We start from the raw sequence: 21,246 nt of genomic DNA on the forward strand, positions 1-21,246 counted from the left end.
CAGATGTCCCCCAGAATAGTGTTATTCACTTAATGATGTAGCGCCTATGTTCTCACTGAAAGAGAATACTGAGAAATAGATGGCAATGAGTTATTTTCAGGAACAATTTAAGAGGAAGCAGGTGAAAAGGATCCTAATTCTTCAGGGTTTGAATAGCATGATAAGCAGTGTTTTATTACAGGAACAACAAAAAATTAGCATTCACCGAGCTGCTTATACATTTAAACAATGAATAAGATTGTAGTATAGTTCTAAATGTTCCAGATGAGAAGAGGAAGAGAGTCTTTCCATAGTCAAGAATTTTTTTAGCAAGTAGAAAACAAAGCTGATGATTTAGCTATTCATATTTATTTGAAATTGTTTCTCATCTGCCCCTATTCTCTATGAAAAATACACTGTAAAACAAATTTCAAAAGTAGATAATTGTGTATTTCATAATCAGATGGAAAGTTAGGGTTAGAGTTAGGGTGGGGGAGGGACAGGGCAGCGACACCAACAGGGCCAGGAAGATAATGGAAATAGGTCAAGTGTGTCTGATGAAAGACTTGGTGAGAGGGTGGAGCAGACGCTCTGGAGAGCCCATGCCCTGTCTAAAGACATTTAGTTTCAGTTTAAGAAAATAAAACAAAAATAACTTAGCCATGAAAAGCCTAAATTCAGGCCTTTTTCAACCCAAGGACCAATAGTTGGTGAGCTCTGGGTTCATGAAATATAAAACCCTGAGACCTCAGTGAACACCCTCATGAAGATCCTCAGCACACATAATGAAAACCTGGAACAAGGGATAAAAAAATCTTATATTAGATTTTTTAAAAGGTTAGTTTCATATGTTTGTTATCTAAAACAATGCTGTTTACCGTCAACTTATCAGGTTATAAAAATTGGTTATTAAGAACCAATATTTTAAAAATACTGTGCCAAAAAAAGGTTCTTTTGCTTAGAGTAAGAGTGTTTTTAATCTGGCATCTGTGAATCTTGAGACATTGATACAAAATTGTGTGCACATGCACAATCTCATGTGCATGCATGCATGCATGTATGTACATACGTGACTGTGTCTACGTGTGTATTTCAAGGACAAACGTTTCACAGCTTATCCAGTGTGCATGACCTCAGAAAGAGAATAGAAACACACAGCAAAAGCAAGCAATCCAGACACAATCCTTATCAGGCAGGTCAAGCTGCAGACAGAAGTCTGGCCTGCCAGCATTCAACCATAAATGATGTTATATAATGACAGAATCCTACCTGTGAAATATTAAGATAAATATAAATTTATCTCCAGTCTTGGAAGGGCACTGGCAGGACAACGGCAGGAGTTTAAGCATGGGACCAAACTCACTGGACCAAGACACACAGATTTTCTTGAACTGGGCAAGACAAGGTCTGAATTACCAGAACTGTTTCAGAGACTGTCCATCAGCAGAATTGACTTTGCACCTCTGACTCCTAAAAGCTGTTGTTTGAGAAGATCATCCCTGAGCCTGGGCATGGTAGGGGTGAGTTCAGTGATTCCACATGAAGGAATTGAGATGCTGATGTGGCCTGGAAGCCAAGTGAGTCCAAAAAAAGACAAATTTTGGATACATAATTAAGGAAACAGATAACATTTACTGAGTGTCCACTGGCTGCTGGCTGCTAAGAGGTGCTTTGTGTAGACCATCTCATTTAATCCACTTAATAAATGTTATCCAGAAGTCAAAATATGAGAAGTTTCTCCTTTGTACTGTAAATGAATTCATTCCACTCTTAGCCTTCAGTCTTTCTTCAAGTAAAGACAGATATTATCTCCATATTTCAGAAAAGGATAAAACTTTCCAGAGTACCAAAGTTTCCCTAGATTTGTAAATCTCAATAAAGGAGGAATATACATGCCTCTCTGAAAGAGGCTGGGCACGTAATTTTAAAACACATGCACAATATGATACCATTTTACGCTATAAAATAATTTGTTGATTTGGGGAATACAAACTAGGAAGAGATGCACAAGAGATGGATTTCTTTCTCAAGATCAGTGATTCTCAAGAGTAAGAGGACTATCCCCCTAGTTAGGGTTGTCTATTATAACTAGTGAATGTGAGATCATGCTGTGACTTTTTGGGATGCCATAGTGAATTCAGACAGAAGACCCCAGAATGCTGACCTCTCCATCAAAGCTCCTGAAACAAGACCACCTCTGCCACACATAATCCCACCAACAAGAAATTACAATTTAAAGTCGTCCTCCGGTAAGCATATTAATGCCTTCTTTGTCTGACATCAGGAAGACTCCATATAATAAGCTTTCCAAATAACCAATGGTTACCCATTAAGAGTTAAAAAATAAAAAGGAAGAAAAAGTCAATGTCTTGGTTTCAAACCTTTCCAATATATATTATTCATGCTGTTGCCTTCTTAAACAAAGTGTTTAAGTTACTTTACCTCTTGCTTACCACTCATGATCACCACTGTAACCATGAATTATTAGCCAGGGATGTAAACTAAAGTGTGCTTGCTTCCTTTTCTGTCCGTCATCAGGCTGTCTGCTCATACCGTCTTGGTACCAGCTCATATGGCCTATCTCTTTGCAATTTAATGGGAGCTGAGAAATTCCGGGCAAATGTCAAAACTCATTATAGTTTACTATTTTATGGTCATTAATTCAAATCCCTTCATTTTGCAGTTCTGAAATCTAAGACTCTAGAGATTAAGCTTTGCCCAAGGTCACACAATGAACTATAGTGAAGTTGTGTCTTACAATTTGTATTTCAGGAAGAAAAACATTGTTTAGTTAAAATTGCTCTTAAGGATTTTTAAAATTATTCTTTAGTATAATATATACTCATTAATTGAGTACTATAGAGATAGACTGAGAACATAAGAAAAGTCTACAGACAGATTACTGTCTATTCAAACCCTTTACCTTCAAGATAACCATCAAATCCAGTAAATGAGAAATGGAGAGAGACATTTTAAGTGTTCTTGCTTCTCTACGGAATTTTTCCATTTGGTTCCAGTATTAAGCCTCTGTATCCTTACTACATTTCAATTGATTGGTCTCTCCTCTGAAGATTAGAGGCTTATGTAGTAATACTCAGATGTTAAATGCACCTATAATGCAACTCCACTCTGGGGATACAGGGCAGACAAAGATATACAAATATACAGTACTCCTTGTTCCCTCACCTGCACTTTTTCAGCTACAACTGACTACCTACTTGTTAGATAACAATCTCTGAATATGACCTGGAAACAGAAAAAACACAAAAGGTTTACTAATAAACATTTCAGTACCCCTCCAGTTTACTTATTTCCTGTTTTTCTTTTGTTCCCTAAGTTATTAAGCTTGCTCTGTAAGAGAAGTATTAGTAAATGAGAAGTCATTTGAGTTACATGCAGTCATTTTGATTAGCATCTTTGGTAACTTTTTTCTCTCTCATAAACATATGGTAAAGCAACATGTAATGTTCCAATAAGTGTGATTTCAAATCTAAAGTACTATTTGTTCATTCCTGAAACCTGAAGCAAACATCTGGTGGTTAATGCTTTGAGAAAAAAAGTACCTTAGTGCATTACATCTGTGTATGATTCAGTATCATGGGCAAAAATATGTAGATGAGATCAAGCCACGAAAGTTTAAGTTGATCCATTCGATTAAAAAGGAAAAAGAAAAAACCCAGGTGCTTCTGTGTTTCCTCTAATATAAGGAACGGAGACTACGCAGTAGCCTTAAGGGCTTCTTCCTTTCTGCCTCATCTTGCACTTAGATATAAACTGTATCCAGTATACATCCTCCCATTGGAACAAAAGGTGTGACTGCTTTCCTATCCCTATTCCATGTATGCTCAGAATTATTCTAGTTTGTGCATACCATCGGGTTCATATTATCATGCATTTTGTTAATTAGAATTCTATTTCCTACATTAAACTTATGTCCAATTTTTTTTTATGTTTTATTTTAAGATGTATTCCAGTTCATACTTTCCATTTAAAGATAATAGTTGTTGGCCGGGTGTGGTGGCCTATAATCTCAGGACTTTGGGAGGCCAAGGCAGGTGGATCACTTGAGGTCAGGAGTTCAACATGGACCATAACCATGTTGGTCAGCCTGGCCAACATGGTGAAACTCTGTCTCTACTAAAAATACAAAAAAATTATCTGGGCATGGTGGCAGGTGCCTGTAATCCTAGCTACTCGGGAGGCTGAGGCAGGAGAATTTCTTGAACCCCGGAGGCAGAGGTTGCTGTGGGCCAAGATCGTGCCATTGCACTCCAGCCTGGGCAACAACAGTGAAAATCCATCTCAAAAATAAATAAATAACTAAATAAATAATTTTAAAAAGGCAACAGTTGAAATAAAATTTTAAATAAAGATGCACTGTCCATTTTGTAATGTTGTTCATTTTAACAAAGTATTTTGAAAAAGAAAGTTTTTTTATAGTGGTAGAGTATTATTCTGCTAGGGCTGCCATAACAAAACACCACAGACTGGGTGGCTTAAACAATAGGAATTTATTTCTCACAGTTCTAGAGACTGGAAGTCCAAGATCAAGGTGCTGACAAGCTTGGCTTCTCCAGAGGCCCCACTCTTTGGCTTACAGATGGCTTCTTCTTGAGGATGGCCTCAAATGGCCTTTTCTCTATGCCTGCATGCCTCTGATACCTTTTCATCTTCTTATAAGGAAAGGACGCAGTTATATTAGATGAGGGCCATACCCTTATAAATTTATTTGACCTTAATTACTTCTTTAAAGACCCTATCTCAAAATATAGTTGCAGTGGGGGTTTCGGCTTCAATGTATGAATTTTAGGGGAACAGAATTCAGTTCATAACAGGGAGCAATGCCATTAATCAAATATTCTGTAATATCTTCCCCTTGAAGAAAAAAGTCTTATGAAGGAAAGTGATAAAGTTTTCATTTATATGTAATATCAAATTATTCAAAATATAAATTTATATGTAAATAATTTATATGAAATATCATTTATAAGTGAATGAGTGAATGAACATAAAATAACCATTAACTTGCTTTTTGGCCTATCTTAATAGAACCCACAAAGATTTAGCAAAGAAACAGCCAGACAGGCTAGCAATTCACACTTTTACATATTGTTTTCTGGAACAAAGGAAAAGATCCAGCATGAGAAATGCCAGATGGGACTGCTGCCCTTGTATACGTTCTCGAGTCAAATTGAGAAATTTGGTCTTTATTTTCTGGAAATGTGGCTTCCATATTGGAAACAAACCTGAATCTTACTCAAATAGTTTCAATATGCAGAGCCACAAGACTGAGGCACTTTAGTCACAAACATAAAATAAAACAAGAATACTGCAGTATTGGTGCACAAATACAAGTAGAGGTATCCTTACCCCCTTGTGAAGATCACACCCAGTTTTTAGAACATGACTTTATGTTTGGTTGGATCATTTGCAGTGTTCTCATTCCTGAATTTTTTTAGTGCTTTGGATTAGGGTAGATAGATTTAACAAATAAAAATAGAGAGTGAGCAGTTAGCTTTGAATTGCAGGTAAACAATGATTTGCATTTTTTTTTTTTAAGTATAAACATGTCTCATATAATATTTGGGATGTACTTATACCAAAAAATTCCCATGTGGAACATACTTATAATGAAAAATTATTTGTTATTTATCTGAAATACAAATTTAACCATGAGTCCCTTATTTTATCTGGCTACCCTACTTTGGGTTCAAGAATGAATTTTCTCCCCTTGCACCTCCCTGCCCCCCAACACTCTTAAGCTACTGTCACCAACTTTGTACATTTAATTTCCTAGTCTTAATTTGGTGCTGCCTTTAACCTTTGCCCCAACGCATGAAAACCTCAGGCTTCAGGCTTCCTTCTATTCGGCTGCTTCAATATGTGGTTACAGAATCCCTGTGCTTAAGTATTACACCTTTACATCATATGATAGCATTAGTATATATAAGGTACCTAATAATACTGTGAGAAATCTCTAAACCTTGAAATTTCTAAGCCCTGGGCTCAGTGTGCTCACTTGTAAACTCAGGGGATTGGATTCAAGGTGTTTTCCCCAAGGTTTCTTCTAACAATTCCATGTTACTAGTCTTTGAAATGAGGGTTCCATTAGTGCTGTCCTGTGCCTTGTGAAACCTAAATTGTTCCCATTTTAGATTAATCCCTTTTTTTCTGAGTAAGTAGTGTTTACTAAATATTACTAAATAAGGAATGTTTAGATCACTCAGTTTCACCTTTAAAGATACTTAACCTAAATTCCTTAAGGGCCGAAGAACACACTTTTATTTCTTTCCACCCCTACTTGCACCAGGCTTTGCACACAGTGGGTGATGAGATTATGTGATCATGATCATGGACAATGTTGAAACAATCCCTTTGTGGTGGGCTCTGATAGTCAAATATAATTTTTGTTATGAACCTAAGCCATCTCCACGGTTTAAGACAGCAATCTGGGAGCTGCTCATTGTTCTCTTCCGCCATCTAGTGGCGCTAGGGCTGCTTTCGTCCCCTCAACTCGCAGTTTGGAGCTGCACGAATTTTAAAGATTGTAAATCAAATGGATGATTTGTTTTATTCTTGTCATTACAGTAAAAAGGGATTTATAGAGTGTTTCAAGATATAAAATGTAATAAATGTTAATAAAATTTAAGTGTAACACAATGGCAGACTTTAATTCTTGAACCTTTAGATTAAATTCATGCAATTTAATTCCTTTAATATGTTAAAATGTTAAGTTGAAATTGAAGAATAAAAATATAAGCTATATTAAAGTTTTTGAAAGAAAGATGATCTTTTCAAGGTGCGCTTATATACTAGTTAAGAATGTTTTCATATAAAATAAATGTAATCATAGCAGATGTAAAGGAAAGAAAGGGAACGAAATAAAATTCTGGTAAGTATTGAATTGGTAGAGAATGTTTCCTTCTTTTTTTAAGCACTTGTCTTCAATTAAGTTAGAGATTATTCTCATTATTATTTATAAATGCAATACAATGTTTAATGAGTGTTGAATATTTAGTTTTAATGTCCTATAATCTGGAACTTTCTTCAAATGGCATTATAGAGGGGTTTATTGTGTGAATCTAAAGTAAAAATAAATTTCTCTAATGAATGAAATAAAATATTTCTGAAGTGTGACTTATTTCCCATTAAAGCTATTTTTCCTGAATAATTATAGGAAATATTTCTGACATTTCAACATTATTCTGGCTTTCTTTTGGTTTTAATGTAAAATGCCAGTGCTATTATGAAGTATTTAGATCTTTCTAATAAAAAATATTTAATTGGAATACCATTTTGTTTTTAATACAATGATAAGCCAGCTAAGAAATCTCCAATTTGTTTTCCAGGGTGGAAAAATCCCCATCAGGTGGACAGCCCCAGAAGCCATCGCATACAGAAAATTCTCCTCAGCAAGTGACGCATGGAGCTATGGCATTGTCATGTGGGAGGTCATGTCCTATGGAGAGAGACCTTATTGGGAAATGTCTAACCAAGATGTAAGTGCTACCAATAGTTAAACTGCCATTTTGTGAATGTAAACACATTAGCTTGAGGGGGAAATATGCTTTTTGTCCTCACTCAGATTGGCCTTTATCTTCCTGAGAGCTGCTCATGGTCTATGGCTGAGTTTGAGAAGCTGAGTAACCTTTCACTCTGAGATGTATTTGGTGTCCTCAGGGACAGCTGCCAGGCTGTGCCATGTGAGTGCCTGATCCACATGTTACATCTGAGATTTCCACGCTCATTCTAATGACATTTGACTGTGTTTATGCAATAGCCTTGACCTACAAGTAAGACAAAAGAAAGAGTAATGTTTACTTTTTATTTCTTCCTTAGGACATTTCAATGCACCACTGTAAAGAGCAAATTAATTTAGACTAGATATGACTTAGAGGGAAAAAAGTGAATGCTTTCAGGCAATGCATTGTCAATATATGCCATCTAGTACGGTTCTTTTGAGATACATGACCCGTATTGCAAATTGTTTTGTTTCTATTTTATCTATAAAACTACCTTGCTGGTTGATACTATAATATTATAGAACAGGAGAATTCACACATTTAACCCCTGTGACCTATCCACAGCGATAGAGATAGTATTCAAAAGATACAGATACTCTGACAATGCATGTAAGTGTACTGTCAGAGCTGACATTATATTTTAAGTTCCCACTTTCTCATCTCAAAATTCAGGCTTTGTCTACTCACCTGTTCTTCTCAAAGTATATGATGGTTTCTCATACAATGGTCATGAGAAATCACCTCTAATGTGATTCTGAATGTTCATAGGTGAAAACAAAGACTATGTAACTATAGATAATCCCTAAACACTATCGCCACATCTCATTTGCCAGTTTTAACACAACTTAAGCAACCCACACACACCTCCACACCTCACACCGTCCCAATCTCAAATTGTCCAAGTATCTTAAGGACTTAATTACAGAGAAAATTTATCCTTTTCTAATGTCAGGCATAGATAAGATTGGATTTTGGTTGGCTGGCGATGGCTAGTGTTTCTCCCTGCCATATAGTACTGTTTTTGAAACTGACTCCTTAGTACTGTGAGTGTCTACTGACTCTGTGGAAAATGCTAAGTCCAGAAGCCAACATAGCAGCAGGCTTGAGGCCAAACACACTGCTCAGTCGTTGTGCTCCAAAGCACAACATCAGACTGCAAAGCCAGTGTGGCTGGGCCCTGCCGAGCATTTGCCCTTAAGGACAAAGTGCACCGTAACCAGCAACCTTTGCTCCACGCCCCCAATACTTAGACTTTTTAGATCTAGGTCATTTGCCTACAGTCTACTATTCATCAGGGAATCTTATTTGAAGAACCCCTTTGCTCTTCCCTTTGCTCTTCAAAGCCACTGGACTTTGTTTGGGGCTGTTCCTGACTGCTTTTCCAGTTTTTCGTAAAACTGAATTCCAGAGGCATAAATTTGTTCCTTCACTTTCAAAAGGAACCCATGTTTTGGGATTTTGTTTGTTTTGTTTTGTTTTTAATCAGTTACCTTAGGTAGTAAAAGCCCTGGTTTCAGTCACCATAGTTCCTCTTCTGCCCTAAACTCAAGATAATGCTTGCCTGCTTGTTCTATTTTAACACAACTAAAATAGGCCATTCAAGCAAATGCCCAGAATAAAAAGCCCTCCTACAGATGAGTTACAGTCTTCACTGCACAGAAGAGGCTGCACCTCAAGTAACCTCCCTAACTGGTGTTCTGTTTAGTTATTGTCTTAACCAGTTCCCAGAAGACTTAAAAATTTTTAAATTTCTAATTCAGAGGGCCCCAAACTTTACTAATATACTGGTATCAATAAGAAGTTATTGAGCATCCATACATGGCATATGTTTATTTATTTGCAGATTACATACAAGTACTACTGTACTAATATATTCATTTAAAACTATTTAGTGAATATCTTCTCCATTCTAGGACCTAGGCTTTCACCAGAGAACAAATACTATATTTGGAAGAGACTGTAAAGATTATCTAGGCCAATCCCTTTATTGGTCATGAAACCGAGGCATAGAGAAGTGACATATTTCCTTAAAATCTCATAGTGGTGACTTACTAATGCTCTTAGAAAATAATTCCAATAAACTTCTAGAATAGGCCATGGGCAAGGAGAAGAGGAATAATTGTATCTTTCATGGTGGTTTTGTTTACAGTCCACGTAGCTCCTCATATAGGGCCAGTGGTTTCTTGCCCTCATGCAGCTTACTTTCTGATGGGAGGGAGACAGACTATAAACAAAATCAATAAGAGACATAGTATATAACATGACAATCACTGCTATGGGGGAAAAAAGCAAGAGAAGAGAATAAGAATTGGGGTGTTGACTTAAATATATATATTGCAAAATGTATTCATACAAGTAATTGTTTATGGTCATAAAGGTCATAATCATTATTAGACATTCATAAACATTCTTATAACAGGAGGATACAAATAAATATAAAGAGCAGTTCCATGATTTTTCCTGCCCCCCAGATTTTTCTTTTCTTTTCTTTTCTTTTTTTTTTTTTTTGTTTTTTTGAGACGGAGTCTCGCTCTGTCGCCCAGGCTGGAGTGCAGTGGTGCGATCTCGGCTCACTGCAAGCTCCACCTCCCAGGTTCACGCCATTCTCCTGCCTCAGCCTCTGGAGTAGCTGGGACTACAGGTGCCCGCCACCACGCCCGGCTAATTTTTGTGTGTGTTCTTGCTAGAGACAGGGTTTCACCATGTTGGCTAGGAGGGTCTCGATCTCTTGATCTCATGATCCGTCCACCTTGGCCTCCCAAAGTGCTGGGATTACAGGCGTGAGCCACCACGCCCGCCCCCTGTCCCCCAGATTATGGCACCACCCATTTAGTAACCATGGTCATGGTTATGTGAACCATAACTCAACCATGAAAGACACTGAACTTTAAAAGCTTTAAAAGTGCCTCACTTTCAATAAATACAAGAAAGGGGTTACATGATTTTTAACGTCCACTTTAACAGTAACATGCTATGATTTTATAATCTCTGAAGAAATCGTTATTATATTTTTCTCAGCAAATGGAATAAGGAATGATTCATAATATTCTTTTCTGGTGTTTAGGACTTTCCTGAATCTCTGCAGAGGTGCCAAGAATTAGATAGGATGTCCACAAAACAGAAGGACAAATGAAGATGCCAGACCACAAGACAGATTTTTTAGGAGAGCAGCTTTTGCCCAAATGTGTAGTTTTCAACATAGACCACCATGTAAATTGTTCTTAATAATTGTAGCCTAAAGTAGTCCAAACCTTGTTGTCCCCCCTTCCTTTCCTGGATCTTGCCCAAAAGTTTGCCCAGCCATTCTGGCCATGTATATTGGTGATCTGTGTCCAAGATGACCATTTAGAGAGTGATTTTTGCCTATTAAACCTCATTTGGCCACAGAGGCTCTATCTGGAACTGGGAGAAGATGCTGCAGCCAGGAATCGAGTTCCAACATTAAGCTCATTCTCATTGGTTCAGGGTTGCCAGTGCTCACAGCACAAGGCTGAACTTCCTCCACCCAGAGCCTGGTTGTTTTTCCACCAGGTAGGGTGTAAGCTGTTGTATTGTCATGGTCTTGACGTGCATTACCAAAGAATATCCAAGCAAGAATCTGGGAAAGGGAGAAAAAAGAGGATGGAGGCCTGGGGGGTAAAAAAAGAAAAAAAAAAAAAAAACCCAAACCTTGAGGTCCTCACATCAACCCAAGACTACAGGAAAATAGTCAGAGCTAAAATCTTTTATGTATCTTGCGAATATTTTTGGCTGCTGCAGTAAAGAGAGTTGAAATTCTGTTTAGCTTCACATATTGGAAGTCAGCATAACTGTGACAGATCCCGTAACCAGGATTTTGTTTGGAAGCAGAAATAGCTTAATCAAAAACTTCCCAGCTGCTCTCTCCAAATACTGGCTATTCCCTATCTGTCCTGCATTTCTCATTTATTTGATCAAAATATGGTATTATGTTTGACTTTTTCCAAGCAAGGCCTACTTTAAATGAAAATGTGATAGACAATACAAATTTGACTATGTTCTGTGAGAGTATTTTATATTTTTGCTACAATTTAGTGAGTTTAACAAAGCTATTCATACAGATCAAATGGAATATTACCATGCTTTATGATTTTAAATTAGTTTAAGAAATTTCAGATTGTTTTTATGAGTTTCTCCATTCTGCAGACTGTTGTATATTTTATTACAATGAGCAATTCTGAGTCTGCAGAATCCGTTTTAGTGAATAATATAATAAGTTTCCCAAAGGTCAGTGGTATTATACTTTAGGGAAAGGAAATAAGAAAAAAAAGAGTACACAGAACTAGTCTGTAAAAGACCTAACAAAATATAACAGCAGGTGCCATCTGCCTAGCCATTCAGCTATTACTTACTAAGCATGCACCAGTCATTAGACCAAATGTGCATGTGGGTGGGGATGGGTAATTAGAAAATCCAGTTCTCAGTAGGCCAAGTATACTAGCTCACACATATAATCAATGCTTTGGTAGGCTGAGGTGGGAAGATCACTTCCCAGGAATGCCAGACCAGTGCGGGGAACATAGCGAGACCCTGTCTCTAAAAATATAGAAAAAATTAGCTGGGTGTGGTGGCGCACACCTACAGTCATAGCTACTCAGAAGGTGTGAGCCCAGGAGTTCTAGGTGACAGTGAGCCATGATGTGCCACTGTACTCCAGCCTAGTGACAGAGTGAAGTCCCGTATCTTAAAAAAAAAAAAAAAAAAAAAAGGAGAAAAAGAAAATGCAGTTTTCACTCTCAAAGAACCCACTATGTAGGTAAAGAGATAAAATTCTGGTATTTTTAAGTCTATCCCCACCCCCAGATAGAATGTAGACTCATTAAGGGTGGATTCTGTGCCTTCTACTTTTTTTTTTTTTTAATGGAAACAGTACTGTGTGAAAATACAGTTATTGTTTGATACATATATATGCCAAGAAAGCATAGCATGCAGACTCTATTTTTCAGGGTTCTTTTGATTATAAATGAAAGAAACCTAACCCAAAGTAACATAAGCAAAAATTAGGAAATTTTTTCATCATGAAACTAAGAAGGTGGTCCAGCATTGCTCAATCCAGAGGCTCATGCAGGATTTTTAGTGCTTGCTAGGTGCATTGACTTCATTCTCTCCTACTGCTAAGTTCTTCGCTGTCTGCTTCTTTACACTCCAGGGCTCAGTATTCCAGCTTTGCAACCCCAGCAAAATGAGACCTTCTTTCTGTGAAAATTCATACACCAATCCCAGAGGAGACTCTGGCTGGCTTTGTTAGGACCTTGCCCAACACTAAAACAAAACCATGCCAGGGAAATGGATACTATGATTGCCCCAGCTAGGTTTATATGCCAGTCTGTGCATTCAGAGGTAGTCGGAGCACTGTAACTGGCAGTTTCCCCATAATTACCTCCAGTGAGGGAGGAATTCCCCAAAGCAATGCAGTTGTGCTATCAGAAGGTGTATATTACTTTTTTGGTATACATCATTTTCAAGAGCAACTTTATTTACTTCAGTATCAAGTGACAGCAAAATATTAACATTGTGAATCACTGTATTCTAATGAGGCAGCAGATTATATTGAAAAGACCAGTCGGGCTTTAGAACAAGATCTCTCAACCTTAGCACTATTAACATTTGGGGCCAGATAATTCTTTGCAGATAAATATGTTACATGCTTTGCAGCACATTTAGCAGCATACTCAGCCACTAAGAAGCAGATGCCAGTAAAACCCTCCCAAGCTGTGATAACCAAAAATGTCCCAGATGTTGTCCAGTCATCAACATAAGATGGAGGGAAAAATCACCCCCAGTGAAGAGCCACTGCTTTCTAGCTAGAAAGATCTGGGTTCAAATCCCAGATCTACAATTCACTAGCCGTATAATCTTAGGCAAGTTGTTAAAGCTTTCTGAGATACTGGGTATACTGAGGTTCAAAATACCCAGCTCTGGAATTTGAAAGAATTAGAGATAATATATGTAAAGTATCTGGTACATAGGTGTTTAATCAATGGTAATAATAGGTTACATTTTCTGGTCATACTATGAGCCAAGTATTTTATAGTATTAGCTCATTTAATTTTCAAGCATTTTCTCTGATGTAGGTAACCATTATTACTCCCATTTCTAGATAAGATAACTGAGGCTTAGAGAGTACAAGTGGCTTACCCATGGTTACATAGCTGGTTAGTGATAACACAAAAGTTCAGGCCCCCTGCTTACTCCAAAATGCATGCTTTTACCCATTAAGCTCTATTGTGGACGTCTAATTTTCAAAGGAGTCTTCATACCACAGTTCTACAAAATGAGATCAAAGCACATTTAATTATGCCTGCTACTCTATCACAAGAGTAGTATTTTTATTGTTTCCTATTAGCAAAAGAATGTGGATTGACTCCCAGTTGTTTGGAAATATAAATATTTTCCACAGGATTTTTGTCTTGATGTTAAAAATGTACCATACTGCCATTATATTTCTTAAAAATATTTAAGGCAGTAGCTTAAAATCAAATTTTAAAGATTGACATATTTAACCTATTACCAGAAACATTTCACAAGTACCTTGAAAGTGTGTAGTCCCTTGCTGTTTTCTAGCATATGAAGATTTTTTTCTTTTTTACAAGGTATTTCAGGGTAATGTTTTATGTTATTTTCATCCAAGTTCAAAATAATTATTATTTACTACATCATGGAAGTACACTGTAATGCTAGAGTTACACATGCTCCAAAGATGATACCAAGGGCACTGCGGTTCTTCCCTCCAACACTTACACCACGTAATGTACTTAACAGAAGAAAATGGAAGCAAAACATGAACAGCAGGCAACATTAAATAACCAAATCCCCACAGAGCTCATATGTAGGGAAAAAAGTAGCGACACCTAAATGAGAGGTGACTTAGCTCAAGCTAATGACCTAAATGTAAGATTGGAGTCTTGGGTTTTGTTTTGTTTTGTTTTCTTTCCCCTGACATGATGCTACTAAAAAATAAAAATCACCTTGAAGCAGTTTGAAGCCCAAATGCCTCCTGGGTATGGTATCATTTAGGCATATGCTAGCTACCAAACTAGTTCAGTTTCCCAAAAAGAGAACTGCTATCAGGGAGCATCTCATTTGAGGTTTACTAGGAAACAGGATGCTTCTCAGTGTTTTTGTTTTCATTTATTTTTCCCTCCTTGCTTTTCAAATGCTTTTAAATAATAATGAGTTTTGCTTTAGATTGCTTTCTGAAACTTACCTGAAGGGGAAAAATATGGAGTTTGTCATTAGAATTTTATTTTTATAGGTGATGTGGTCGGAAACAACCTTTTGATCTTAGCTGAATTGATTCGTTTTTTCCAAATTTAAGAAGGAAGAAAATAACCTTTTACTGTACTTCCTGTTTGTCCTCATAATTCTATAACCTTTCTCAATTATGTGTCAGTACTTCAGCCAAGAATGGTGGAAATGTAGAATCCACTTACCTGAAATGCAGCATGATTTTATGACTCGGAGAGTCCAGTCATTTCCGATTCTTGTCTCTGATTAGATTTTCCAAATTCTACTTTATTATGTAATGGTCCTAGTGTAATGATCTGTGTAAGACACTACAGTAAATTGCTAAAAGCCCATTTCTATTATTTCAACCTTCCTTATTACAGAAGACTTTTTACATTTATTTGAATATGTATTCTACCAAAGGAATTTTCAAAAAGACCTTCCTTTTCCTAACTTTTCAGTAATTCCTACTGTTGGTAAATAGGCTATCGCAGTATTTTAATTAAATACATACTAATTACATGAGTATGATGTACGTCTGCTACAGAGGCAAGAATAATAGGGGATATTATGAGATGTAATCAATCATAAACAATTCAAATAAGTTTCAAGGAGAAGAAACCAGTAACCAATATGGTACTTCCACAGTATAACTTTCAAGGGAAAATTTTTTTAACTGAATGACCACAAAACTAGAACATGTGTATATGCCAGCAATATTTTCATAAATAATTAATTATACCTTTAATTTCTATTTGGAAGAAATGTGTTTACCAGCTTTAGATCCTATGATTTTTATTCATTTTCATGCTCTTTGGAGCCTTTACAAAGAGGGATTTTCAAATTCCCTTTTTCTTTGTAGTCATAATCTATTTTTCCATAGCTTTTAGAGATTTTTAGTGGAACCAGGAAATGTATTATTTAGAGTTGTCTACTATTTTTATAAAATCAAAATTATCCACCAGTGAAGAAATCTCATATTTTCCCAGAGAGTGCTTGGGAAATGGCCCTAAGTCTTAAGAACATCAGCTTCTTAAAGAAAAAAAATAGTCTCAGAAAAGTAGATTTGGAATGTGTCCTTGTATTTTCAAAAATGTGATTTGTTGTCTAGGAACTGGCATAGTAAGAAACACTGTGGTACCCCAAATCTTCCTAGCTTTACTTTATGAGGATATACTCTGGTTCTGTCTGTATTTTTATCTCAGCATAAAGGTCCATCTAAGCACTTGGAGAAATATTCCTTAGAATGGAGACCAAATCCAGAATTAAATTTACAGAAACTCCAGATCTAGAGATGTTACCAAATTTCCTACAGACTAAATCTTTGGTTTCAATGACCAGAAACATAGATTTTTGAGGTGAAAGGTACTATTGCAAACAGAATCCAGTCCTCTTTTCTTTGTCAATGAAGAGTCAGAGACTTGCCCAAAGGCAGAGCTTGGTTAGTGACAGCTTAGGACTTCAGTGAGGTTTCAGGCAACTCCTTCTCTAATGTTTCCATGACTTACAAACTGAATCAGACTTTGTTAGGAATGAAGATTTTTTAAATGATAAATCATGTCATCAACAACTTTTTGACCTATGAGAGTCCTACATGTTGTTCCTCATTTTGTCCTCTCATTGAACAATCCGAAAAAAAGAGACCTCCTAAAGGACCAACACTTTCCATTTTATATAGGTCCTTGACATGCTATTGTGACTTCCAGAAAAAAACAATGGAGAATTGTCTTAAATGTAGGATTTTAAGAAAGTTGTTGGTTTTTTTTTTTTTTTTCAATCTTACAGCTAAGAAGAAAATCTTAAAAAGAAAATCTTAGGCTAAATAACAAATTAGTCTCTGAAAAAAGTGTTTTCTGTGTCTAAATATTTCATCACTGTAACCCCTTTTTTCTATCTTTTTATTAGTATATCTAATTTCATTTGGCATTTGATTGCTTTTAACTGAGTTATACATTCTGAATGCTGAAAAATATTGAATGAGAAAGTATATTAGTCCATTTTCACACTGCTATGAAGAAATAACCAGAGACTGGGTAATTTATAAAGGAAAGAGGCTTAATGAACTCACAGTTCCTCATGGCTGGGGAGGCCTCACAATCATGGTAGAAGACAAAAAAGGAGTAAAGGCATGTCTTACATGGTAGCAGGCAAGAGAGTATGTGCAGGGGAACTGCCCTGCATAAAACCATGAGATCTCATGGGACTTATTCACCATCATGAGAACAGCATGGGAAAAACACACCCCCATAATTCAATTACCTGCCACTGGGTTCCTCCCATGATATGTGGGGATTGTTGGAGCTACAATACAAGGTGAGATTTGGGTGGGGACACAGTCAAGCCATATCAGAAAGTATAAAGTTACAAGTGTTATTTACTTACAACCACTTTTCTTCTGCCTTTCTTCTTTTCCTTCTCTCTCTCTTTTTTTTTTCTTTCTTTTTTTTTTTTTTTTTGGCTCATGTAGACACAATCTTTATATTGCACACCAGGAAAATGCATTACCAGTGTTTTCAGTGTTACTGTATTATGAATATAAATGTCCTAATCTGTATAAGTAATCGTTATCACAAAAAGTAAGTATAGACTGTGACTCTCTGCTTTGCAATCCCCCTTCTACCTGAAATTATAGGTTTTCCACAGAGATGTGAAAAATATTTAGAAGGAAGATAAAAATAAAATCATTTCATATTCCATTTTCTAGTGTACATTTCATCCCTTGTTAAATTTTGAGACAGTTTCTTTTTAAAAGACTGTATAAATAACTAAATTCAATGTGCCTCTTTTGGAGATACCTAACAGCCTTATAACATAAAAATGTGATACCCTGCAGAGTCTAAGCAGTCCTTGCTCAATAGTATTGTTCAGAGATGTCTCAATATCTTCTTATTGACTAATACTTGTTTTCCTTAATATAAGATGTGCATTGCCTTCTTTGATTCAGAAACCATCAAGAAAATTGGAAAACTCATCAGATTCAGCAAGAGCAGAACAGCCTGCTATGTGCCCCAACTGAGCCTTCTGTTGATTCTAGGTTGTTAAAAATTGTGATGTCAATGACAAGAAACCGGTATGATCTATTTAGAATAAGCAGCCAGGTTTAAGATAATAATTTCTGGCAGAATCTAATTCCTTCTAACTTTTCATAAAAATTATCATTGCAGTCATTTTCATATTTTTTCACATTATTTTAATTTTCTTCTTACATTTTAAAATAAGGGTATAACCTTGTGTAACTCTTCTCCCAAAGGATGACAGCCTACAAATATCATAAAACCAAACTGTTACAAAATTCTCTCTAGTTAATTACCACCCTTTCATATCCTAAAACAACAAACCTCAATTAGTCTTTTAGACAAAGCACCCCATATGCTGCTCCCTGTCAGTCCTTAATTAGGGAATCAGAATATACTTCTAAAGCAAAACTTTCCACAAAGGAAATGTTTATGAAGATAAAGGTTAATATAGGATTTCTCAAGCTTCTCTGAAAATTCAGCTTTCATAAATCACGTATGTCAATTGGCACTCCATTCTTTGACTTAACAAGGCATTGTGCTAGATGCTGGGAACACATGGAACAAAGAAATAGTCACTGCTCTGGAGGAGCTCAGTGCCCCCAAGCTGAGAGACTACAAATGTTTTGTACTGGCTGGCGCCAAGGGTAAAACGGGACACAGCAAAGGTGAGGACTGAGAGCCAGGCACCTGGTGAGCCATTGCAGAAATTCCGATATGGGAGAAACATGATCACAGGTCCACTTCAGTAGGATTGCTTTCATTGCATCGTGGGGGATGATTGGTGGAGGAAAAGGAGAAGCGAGGAGACCAATGGGGAGGCCTTTGCAGTGATCAAAATGGGAAATAAATCATTTGAAGACAGAATGAAAAATGGAACAGATTTAAATTTTATGAAGGCGGTAGAATCAGCATGATGAGTTAATTTTGAGCAACAGGAAAGGCAGAGGCCCAGATGACTCCCTGACCGCTAACTTGAACCACTAGAAGAATGGCAGTACCCTTCCTAAAGGACAAAAATCCCAAAGGAGGAGTGGGTTTAGTTTTGCACAAAATAAATCCAAGATACCTTTATGAAGTGATATATCCTATAGGTGATAAATATAGAAATCTGGAGAGAAAGCTGAGCTAGAGCTGCAGACATGGAGACCATAAGCAGATAGGTGATAGTGAAAGCATGGAGTATGTAAGTCACACAAAGAGACCTCAAGGTCTAATTCTGGGGGAATGAGTCAGAGATGTGGTGCAAGACTCAGGACAGATTTTCTCTACTACTACTGTGATCGAGAGGCTAGCATGATGATAATATTGAGCTATTATTCATGAAATTACTTGCTATGTGATATTGACCCAATCTTTTAATCAGTTTGAGCTTTGATTTTCGTACCTATAAGATGTGTACAATCATACTCAAATAATAAAGTATTTTGAGACCTAAATTAGGTAAACTGTGTTAAAACACCTAGCTCTGAACTTGACACATAATAAACTCTCAAAGGTATATATGTTGAATCTGAAACCAGAAAGCTCATAGAAAATTGAACTCATCATCACTCCAGTCCCAGACTTGCTTCTCCTCTGTCCTCTCTCTTTGCCAGCTGACGAAGCCAAAATTCTGGAAGTTGTTTGTCTCCTCCCTCTACTTGTCACGTCTAATCTCAGCCCAGTCCTGTCAAATCAGTTCACTTCTTGAACACCACAGCCATTGCTTCTACTAAGGCCTGGACCACTGCAAAGCTCCTTCCTGGATCCTTTGACTCCCCAGTGCACTCTCCGCACTGCAGCCACAGTGAGCTTTTCTAAATGGGAAATCTAACAAAATTTACTTTCTAAAATCCTTTTCCCCTTTGCGTAAAGTCTAAGTTTATATCATGCCAAATCCTTCGTGATCTCAAGAAACATTATTTTACGTAACCTCCCAACCTCAAAACTCACCATTCCTCTCTTTGAAGACTATTCTAGCCACCTAAATCTACTCGCATTCTAGATCACATCTCCTTTCCTCAACCCACCCACTTGGCCCTCCACTCTTTCACATACCCCTTAAGGTCCGGTCACCTCCTGCGAGAAGACTTCCTGAGGCTGGGTTAGGTACCTCTCCCACATGCTCCCAGAACAGCCTGTTTTATGTGGCACTTCTCATATTCATAGTCCCTGGTCACTCTCAATAGATAATGCATTTCTTAAAGACAGAGATATACCTGACTTGTTACGTTATCCCTTGAACACAGAATGGTCAATAGTACATAGTAAGTGTTTAATATCTATCTCTTTGGATGAATAAATTTAAAAATCTGTTAGAAAGATACATCTTTTAAGCAATTTTGTGAATTACTTTAAAAAATATAAATTTCTTATCGGACTACCTTTGAAGACAGTTTTCAGATGTGTGATCTCAGGCAAGTTAAACCTCTCTTTATGATTATTTGTCTGTAAAATGGAGGTAACAATTATACCTACCTCATAAAGTTGTTGTGAGGATTAAGAGTTAATACATGAACATCGTTTAGAACTGGCCTTGAAAGTACTCAAGAGATCTCAATAATTGCTAATAATCTGTTTTTATAATGTCACTATCGCTTTATTGTTACTCTTTTCCTATGAGATGGGTCCCTTTGTGTTTGGCACCTGTCATGAGCCAGGGCTCAGGACAGATTTTGCAAGGTTGTAAGTTAAAGAATTGAGGAAATTTAAAAGCCAGAGATCAGCAAGAAGAAAAGTCACGAGTCTTCTGATCCTCCTACTGTCCCCACAGAGAGGCCGGGACCACATGCTCTACTGGACGCATTGTGGGTAAAATTTCCAGGCAAAGGAACCTACCTGCTCGTCACTCTTACAAGGCATGCATGAGAGCAACTTTGTCAAGAGGCGTAAGCAACCTGCTTAATGCTAAGCATTCTAGATTTGGATGCCAACCGTCTACAGGAGTCATCTGAAGCTAAAGACCTGGGGCCAATGGAAAATAGTAACCCTCTGGATAGGAGGCAGAAGCCACAAATCTTACAGGAAGCTAGGTTTTGCTCAAGTACCTACCTCTTAGAGAAGGGCAAGCTTCCAATCTCATCTGGCTTCTTATCCAGGAAACCCAGAGTGAGATTATGAAATCATTTTCAGACAAGGCTGCTTGACGCAGCAGTTTTTAAATCAACACTTCCTTCAGAGAGGACTTCAAATGCTGTCATGTTTATACTTTGAATCTATTTTGAATAGGTCGAGACACTAAGTTTTCCAAGAATCTCCTCTATCAAGACAAATCCAAAAATTTCTTCTAATAGCATTTGTTTAGGTCAATAATATTTATTAATGTGTCAGGCAATGTACTAAACGATGAGCACAGAAAATTTAGAGGTATAATTCCTGCTTTCCAGTATGTACAGCCTCAGATGAAAGGCAGATAAAAAATTACACTGCAATGTCATGGATGCAGTCGTAGATACATGCACAAGACTCAGAGGCATTAAGAAATGACTCTATTCAGTTTGAGA

General features: G+C 37.0%; 1 protein-coding gene across 1 annotated transcript in view; it reads left to right on the top strand.

Moving 5' to 3' along the window:
- EPHA6 (EPH receptor A6) overlaps window positions 1–21,246 on the top strand; it is a 930,608-nt gene that overhangs the window by 890,194 nt on the left and 19,168 nt on the right. The window contains exon 16 of the mRNA XM_025376846.1: window positions 7,329–7,478. Coding sequence (XP_025232631.1) covers window positions 7,329–7,478 — 150 coding nt within the window. The remainder of the gene's footprint in view (window positions 1–7,328; window positions 7,479–21,246) is intronic.

The sequence above is a fragment of the Theropithecus gelada genome, chromosome 2 (assembly GCF_003255815.1).
Source record: "Theropithecus gelada isolate Dixy chromosome 2, Tgel_1.0, whole genome shotgun sequence".
Classification (NCBI taxonomy): Eukaryota; Metazoa; Chordata; class Mammalia; order Primates; family Cercopithecidae; genus Theropithecus; species Theropithecus gelada.